General features: G+C 38.8%; 1 protein-coding gene across 4 annotated transcripts in view; it reads right to left on the reverse strand.

Moving 5' to 3' along the window:
• myo19 (myosin XIX) overlaps positions 1-7500 on the reverse strand; it is a 62212-nt gene that overhangs the window by 29542 nt on the left and 25170 nt on the right. For all 4 annotated transcript variants that reach the window (XR_012406639.1, XR_012406638.1, XR_012406640.1 and 1 more), the window contains exons 5-9: positions 6364-6490; positions 6208-6277; positions 6017-6119; positions 4380-4476; positions 1309-1385 (exon numbers count right to left, since the gene is read on the reverse strand). Coding sequence is in view for 1 of the 4 variants with exons in the window: in XM_073951854.1 (XP_073807955.1) it covers positions 1309-1385; positions 4380-4476; positions 6017-6119; positions 6208-6277; positions 6364-6490 (474 nt within the window). In the remaining 3 variants the exon portion in view is untranslated. The remainder of the gene's footprint in view (positions 1-1308; positions 1386-4379; positions 4477-6016; positions 6120-6207; positions 6278-6363; positions 6491-7500) is intronic.

Here is a 7500-nt window from a genome sequence, read left to right on the forward strand (position 1 = left end):
CACGATTTTGATTTTAAATCGAAATCGATCGAAATTTATGCTCAATTTCGATTATCGAATCAAAAAATAGAATCATCGATGCTGCCACGCCCCCAATGTCACGAGACAGATTCCGAAAAACAGGCTTGTTGAAGTGCTTGTTAAACTGTGCAGACGCAGGAGAACCGTCGACAGGGCTTAAACTTTCAGGGCTCGACGATAAGGACTGCCCGATGGCCCGGGGCCAGCGTGCGAGACGCTCGGGTCAGTGTACAGTGCTGCCTTGTTGCGTGCCAGATCGAGCCAGAGCTGCATGCTGCGACTGTCTGTCAATTGTGTGCAAATACAATCTTACGGTGCTTTCACACATAGACGTTTATTTCGGAATCTGTCTCGTTTCCCCCGTTAGCGCGGTTTGTTTGGCATATATCCAGCAGTTGCACTCGCATCTGCGCCAAATCAATCAGTCCGAGATCGCCTGAATGAGACGGTCTCTGCCCTATTGAGCGGATCGATTGTAGTGAGAAAACAAAACAATGCAACGAACTAACGACCCAGGCTATATCACAGTGTATTATGATCGTGTAATAGCCATATATACGGCTATATGAAGAGAGAATGATGAGCAGGGCGAGATGTCATTCTTACCGGTAAATGCGAAAGTGAAAGCATGCTGAAATATTACAGAGAGCTGTTTATCCAGCCTGATCTCGGTTTATCCGTTAGGACAATTGACCGAAGTTACTATCTGATAATTTTTTCATGTTTTAATCTTATATTATGTTGTGTTAGGCCAGTTGTTTTGTTCTTTCTTTCGAGCTGTCAGTGCGGAAATGATCAACATTAATCTGCTTCGCGATCTGATGCAGTCTCGGTTCATCTGCTATATATAACATATGTCTCTCTATAATTTAAGCCTGAAATGCAGAATTCTAGCCAATGTTTCTTTAATAGATTGATTAATTTAATAGATAGATTTTGGTAATTATGTGTGTAACTTTACCTTTAACTTATCATTTACTGTATGATTTGGTTATGGGTAAAACAAAGACCATGCAGGTCAGGTAGTTTAAACGGTAGGCTACAAATAATCAATTGGTTATTAATTAATTAATTATTCATAATCGAAAATCAAATCGAATCATGACTTATGAATCGAAAATGTAATCGAATCGAGGATTTGGAGGATCGTGACACCCTTAATCAGTAAGTAATAACACAACTAATCGCTGACCAACATTGACAGCACTCATCTCCAAACACCACTGATGCTTTAATATAATATATAAATAATTTAATATAATATGCTTTAATAATATAATAATATACCTTGAATAGCTGTGCCCGTTTCCCTTCATCAATGCCAAGGCTGATCATGGCTTCCACCGTCTCTTGCAAACAGTCTTCTGCTCAGACACGAACAGAAAGTCAAAAAATATTAGAGCTGCAGCTGCAATAAATCCAGTTAAGAAATCATTCTGCACTGATTCTGAGATTTTCTCCAAATGCACTGCAATTCTCACTGGAATTGATTATGAGCTCCAGGCTAGTTTTTTAACAGCAGATTGTGCTCTGGGTTAGTTTATCAGCAGACTGCGCTCTAGGCTTACTTTTAACAGCAGAAGGTGCTCCAGGCTAGCCTTTAACTGCAAATGGAACTCTAGGTTAGTGTTTTTTGTACAATAGATGGCGGATTAGGCTAGTTTTTAAACAACAGACAGCCTTCTAGGTTAGCTGTTAAATAGCTGAAGGCACTCTAGGCTAGTTTTTAAACAGTTGATGGCGCCTTAGGCTAGCTGTTAAACAGCCAACGTCTTTCTGGGTTAGATTTTAAACAGCCGATGCCATTCTATGCCAAGTTTTAAACACCATATGGCACTTAAGGCTAGCTTTTAAACAGTCGACGGCGCTTTAGGCTAGCTGTTAAACAGCTGATGTTGTTCTAGGCTAGAATTTAAACAACCCACGGTGCTCTAACCTAGCTGTTAAACAGCCGATGCTGTTTTATATTAAGTTTTTAAACAGCCAATGGCACTCTAACCTAGCTGTTAAACAGCCGACGGCGCTCTAGGCTAGTTTTTAAACAGCTGATGCTGTTCTATATTAAGTTTTTAAACAGCCAATGACAATCTAGTCTAGTTTTTGAAGTCGACGGCGCTCTAGGCTAGCTGTTAAACGGCTGATGTTGTTCTAGGTTAGTTTTTAAACAGCCAATGCTATTCTAAGCTAAGTTTTAAACCACATGGCGTTCTAGGGTAGTTTTTAAACAGCCGACGGTGCTCTAACCTAGCTGTTAAACAGCCAATGGCTCTCTAGGCTAGCTGTTAAACAGCCGACGTTGTTCTAGGCTAGTTTTTAAACAGCATACGGCGTTTTAGGCTAGTTTTTAAAACAGCCGAAGGCGCTCGAGGCTAGCTGTTAAACAGCCGACGGTGCTCTAGGTTCGTTTTTAAACAGCCAATGGCATTCTAGTCTAGTTTTTAAACAGTCGACGGCACTGTAGACTAGCTGTTAAACAGCCAATGCCATTCTATGCTAAGTTTTAAACACTATATGGCATTCTAGGCTAGTTTTTAAACAGCTGATGCTGTTCTATATTACGTTTTTAAACAGCCAATGACATTCTAGTCTAATTTTTAAACAGTTGACGGCGCTCTAGACTAGCTGTTAAACACCTGATGTTGTTCTAGATTAGTTTTTAAATAGCCGATGCTATTCTATGCTAAGTTTTAAACACCATATGTCGTTCTAGGCTAGTTGTTAAACAGCCGATGTCGTTCTAGGCTAGTTTTTAAACAGCTGATGCTGTTCTATATTACGTTTTTAAACAGCCGATGGCATTCTAGTCTAGTTTTTAAACAGTCGACAGCACTCTAGGCTAGTTGTTAAACAGCCGATGTCGTTCTAGGGTAGTTTTTAAACAGCCGACGGTGCTCTAACCTAGCTGTTAAACAGCCAACGGCGCTTTAGGCTAGCTGTTAAACAGCCCACGTTGTTTTAGGCTAGTTTTTAACAGCTGATGTTGTTCCAGGCTAGTTTTTAAACAGCCGATGGCGCTCGAGGCTAGCTGTTAAACAGCCGAAGGCGCTCGAGGCTAGCTGTTAAACAGCCGAAGGCGCTCGAGGCTAGCTGTTAAACAGCCGACGGCGCTCTAGATTAATTTTTAAACAGCCGATGGCATTCTAGTCTAGTTTTTAAACAGTCGACAGCGCTCTAGGCTAGTTGTTAAACAGCCGATGTCGTTCTAGGCTAGTTGTTAAACAGCCGATGTCGTTCTAGGCTAGTTTTTAAACAGCCAACGGTGCTCTAACCTAGCTGTTAAACAGCCAACGGCGCTTTATGCTAGCTGTTAAACAGCCCACGTTGTTTTAGGCTAGTTTTTAACAGCTGATGTTGTTCCAGGCTAGTTTTTAAACAGCCGATGGCGCTCGAGGCTAGCTGTTAAACATCCGAAGGCACTCGAGGCTAGCTGTTAAACAGCCGATGGCGCTCGAGGCTAGCTGTTAAACAGCAGAAGGCGCTCGAGGCTAGCTGTTAAACAGCCGACGGCGCTCGAGGCTAGCTGTTAAACAGCCGACTGCACTCGAGGCTAGCTGTTAAACAGCCGACGGCGCTCGAGGCTAGCTGTTAAACAGCCGACGGCGCTCGAGGCTAGCTGTTAAACAGCCGACGGCGCTCGAGGCTAGCTGTTAAACAGCCGACGGCGCTCGAGGCTAGCTATTAAACAGCCGACGGCGCTCTAGATTTATTTTTAAACAGCCGATGGCATTCTAGTCTAGTTTTTAAACAGTCGACAGCGCTCTAGGCTAGCTGTTAAACAGCCGATGCCATTCTATGCTAAGTTTTAAACAACATATGGCATTCTAGGCTAGTTTTTAAACAGCCGACGGTGCTCTAACCTAGCTGTTAAACAGCCAACGTTGTTTTAGGCCAGTTTTTTAACAGCCGATGTTGTTCTTAGCTAGTTTTTTAATAGCTGACGTTGTTCTAGGCTAGTTGTTAAACAGCATACGGCACTTTAGGCTAGTTTTTAAACAGCCAATGGGGCTCGAGGCTAGCTGTTAAACAACCAACGGCGCTCTAGGTTCGTTTTTAAACAGCCGATGGCATTCTAGTCTAGTTTTTAAACAGTCGATGGCGCTCTAGGCTAGCTGTTAAACAGCCGATGTTGCTCTAGGTTCGTTTTTTAACAGCTGATGTCGTTTTAGTCTAGTTTTATAACAGCATACGGTGCTCTAAGCTAGTTTAACACCAGATGGCACTCTAGGCTAATGTTTTACAACTGATGGCACAATAATTTCTCAATTCATCCCCACAGCTCCAATATAAATGTCCTTACATTTCTCCAAATACTGACTTGCATGCTTTAAAATATTAATTCTTGGAAGTATGACACTTGCCTTCTAAGGTTTTCTCTGCATGTGGCAGCCAAACAAAGTCTTGCTCCAGAGGCAGCCTCCATTCTAGTCTCTGTTGCTCTGTGGCTCCCTTCATCATCTTTAAATGAAAGAAACAAACAGTCAGCCTACAAATCATAACACATGTGCAATCTTTGCAAATAAAATCGACTGCTGGACACATTTGAATGTTTGCAGATGCATGTGGCAGATTCTACACAACCTGACAAAAATCTTGTTGCGAATCCAAGTTTTAGGAACAACAAATATCATTCAAGATTATTTGATATCAAAATTGTCTTAAATGAAAGGCAATGACCTCTAGATGACGCTTATTTGACTGAAATAAAATATGATCATGCCTTGATTTTGAATGATTTCATTAGGACAGTAAAGTCTGACTCTGCTTAGACAAAAGTCTCGTCACTGAACAGAAATAATGTCCAGTATAGAATATAAAGTCCTGCTGCAGTGGAGACAGAATGAATATTGTGTCTGACTCCATCATGAGCTTGGAGGACTGCATCCATACATCTCTGACATGACTCAAATCACTGATTAATAAAGTCATCTGGAATGAAGAAGAAAGCGTTCCTGCAGGACTCCCAGAGTTCATCAAGACTCTTTGGATTCATTTTCAATGCCTCCTCCTTCATCTTACCCCAGACATGCTCAATAATGTTTAGATCTGGTGACTGGGCTGGCCAATCCTGGAGCAACTTGATCTTCTTTGCTTTCAGGAGCTTTGATGTGGAGGCTGAAGTATGAGCAGGAGCGCTATGCTGCTGGAGAATTGTCCCTCTCCTGTGGTTTGTAATGTAATGGGCAGCACAAATGTCTTGATACCTCAGGCTGTTGATGTTGATCACCCACTCTGCAGATCTCTCGCACGCCCCTATACTGAATGTAACCCCAAACCATGATTTCTCCTTCACCAAACTTGACTGATTTCTGTGAGCTTCTGGGGTCCATGTGGGTTCAGTAGGTCTTCTGCAGTATTTGTGATGATTGGGATGCAGCTCCACAGATGATTTATCAGGAAAAATCTACCTTCTGCCACTTTTCCAAATGATCAACTAGAAGTCAAGTTATTATTCGTTGCTCTTACAACTGGGATTGATGACAAGGCTTTTGTCAGGTAGAGTTGCAAGTACATTTTGCAAACTTCAAATATTCATTCATAAAGCACATTTAAAAACAACCAAAGTTGACTAAAGTGCTATTAAATGCATAAAAATGCATATGCTATAAATTCCATTATACTAAGAAAGCATATTTAAAATATACTTAAATAAATCAATTAGACTCCCATATCTAAAAATGTGTTGAATTTAAATTTTGAAGTGGAGAGCGATGACACCAGTTTTAAAAAATATATATAGATAATATGATCAAGATATCTCTAAAAACAATGTTTCTATGTGTATTTAGTGATATTTAGCTTTAGAAATATGAACTTAAACACTCCCACTATACCTATTTTTGACCATCTCTACCTTTAATCATCATTAAATAATTAAATAGAATGTTAACTTGACCAAGTTAAATAAGCATCAGCATGAAATATATTGTTATATTATTTGTAATTTCAGTAAAAATTACATAAAAAGTATTTTTATAAGGTTGTGTAAATAATTTACCTGGTAGAATATGTGGAAATTTCTCTCATTTGGTGCTTGGAAAGCCACTCTGGTCTTCTCCAAAAGATACGTCTGCACTGATGCTCCAACCAGCAACTGAGAACTGCATTATAAAATCACAAATACTTAAACCAATCACAAGATGCTTTAAGTTTATATGCCTAAAGTCAATAAAACAAAAAAAGCCTGACCTGTTGAGCTGAAGCTGAATGTATTTTCCGAAGCGACTGCTGTTGTTGTTGCGTAATGTGCATGCATTGCCTGAGGAAGAGGAAAACAATGGATTAAGAAAGAGAGTTATGCTTAAGTATTAATTCGGTGGTCATTTTTGCCTCTGGATTTCTTACCAAAAGCCTCCATGACAGGGTTGGAGTCCAGTACTCGTTTTTCTATCCTTTCTACAGTGTCCTGGCACCTCTGAGAAGAAGTTGCCACAGTGGCATAATATTTCATCAGACAGCGCGACGTCCATGTCTGGAGAGAATAAATTTAGAGACTAAATTTGCATCAAAAACACTGAAAAAATCTGTTTTAAAGAAAACATGTGCTCAAAATATTTTATATTTATTCTTGACTAACATAATAGTTACTAATTAACATAACTAACATAATGCAAAAACACTTATTTGTGTGTAAATTAGTGCCTACTCTTACACAAATATCATGCACATATTTGTTTGCATTCAAATTACTGTTGTTTTTATATAGGCATTAAACATAATATGTGCTTGTTTGCCTCATGTAACTCATGGTTAAATAAACAATACTACTGAATCATGGATAACAATGCAAAAAAAAAAAAAAAAAAGTATTTGTTTGTAACTTAGTGCCTACTATTACACAAATATCATGAACATATTTGTTTGCATTAAAATTGCGACTGTTTTTAAATTAGCAATAAACATAAAATGTGCTCTGAATATTTGAATTTGCCTTACACAACAATGGTGAAAAAAACATTACTAATGAAACACAAATACTACTTAATCATGGATAACATAAAGGGAAAAAACTATTTGCGTGTAACTTAGTGACTATTATTACACAAATATCATGCACGCATTTGTTTGCATTAAAATTACTATTGTTTTATATTAGCATTAAACTTAATAAGTGTGAAATATTTGAGCTTGGCTTTAACTTCTCTTGCATCATGTAAGAAATGGTTAAAAACCATTTACAAATACAGCTGCAAGCAGAAATACTGGGCTTCAGGCAATTTAGGGTGGCAGACTCATTTATAAATAAGGGAGTCTGCAACTACTGGAATCTATGTTGAAAAATAAGATTTTTGCCAGTTATGCTGAGATTGAGAAAACTAACTACAGCTAGTTTGCAATAGTAAAATTATATTTCCAATAATGGTAAATATTAAATGATTAATAGTGCAATGCAAAAATAATTATTTGTGTGCATATTTTAAGTAACTTTAGTGTGTATTAATATACAAATATACTGTATGAATATATGTATGTATGTGTGTG

This window comes from Danio rerio, chromosome 5 (genome assembly GCF_049306965.1).
Source record: "Danio rerio strain Tuebingen ecotype United States chromosome 5, GRCz12tu, whole genome shotgun sequence".
Taxonomy (NCBI): Eukaryota; Metazoa; Chordata; class Actinopteri; order Cypriniformes; family Danionidae; genus Danio; species Danio rerio.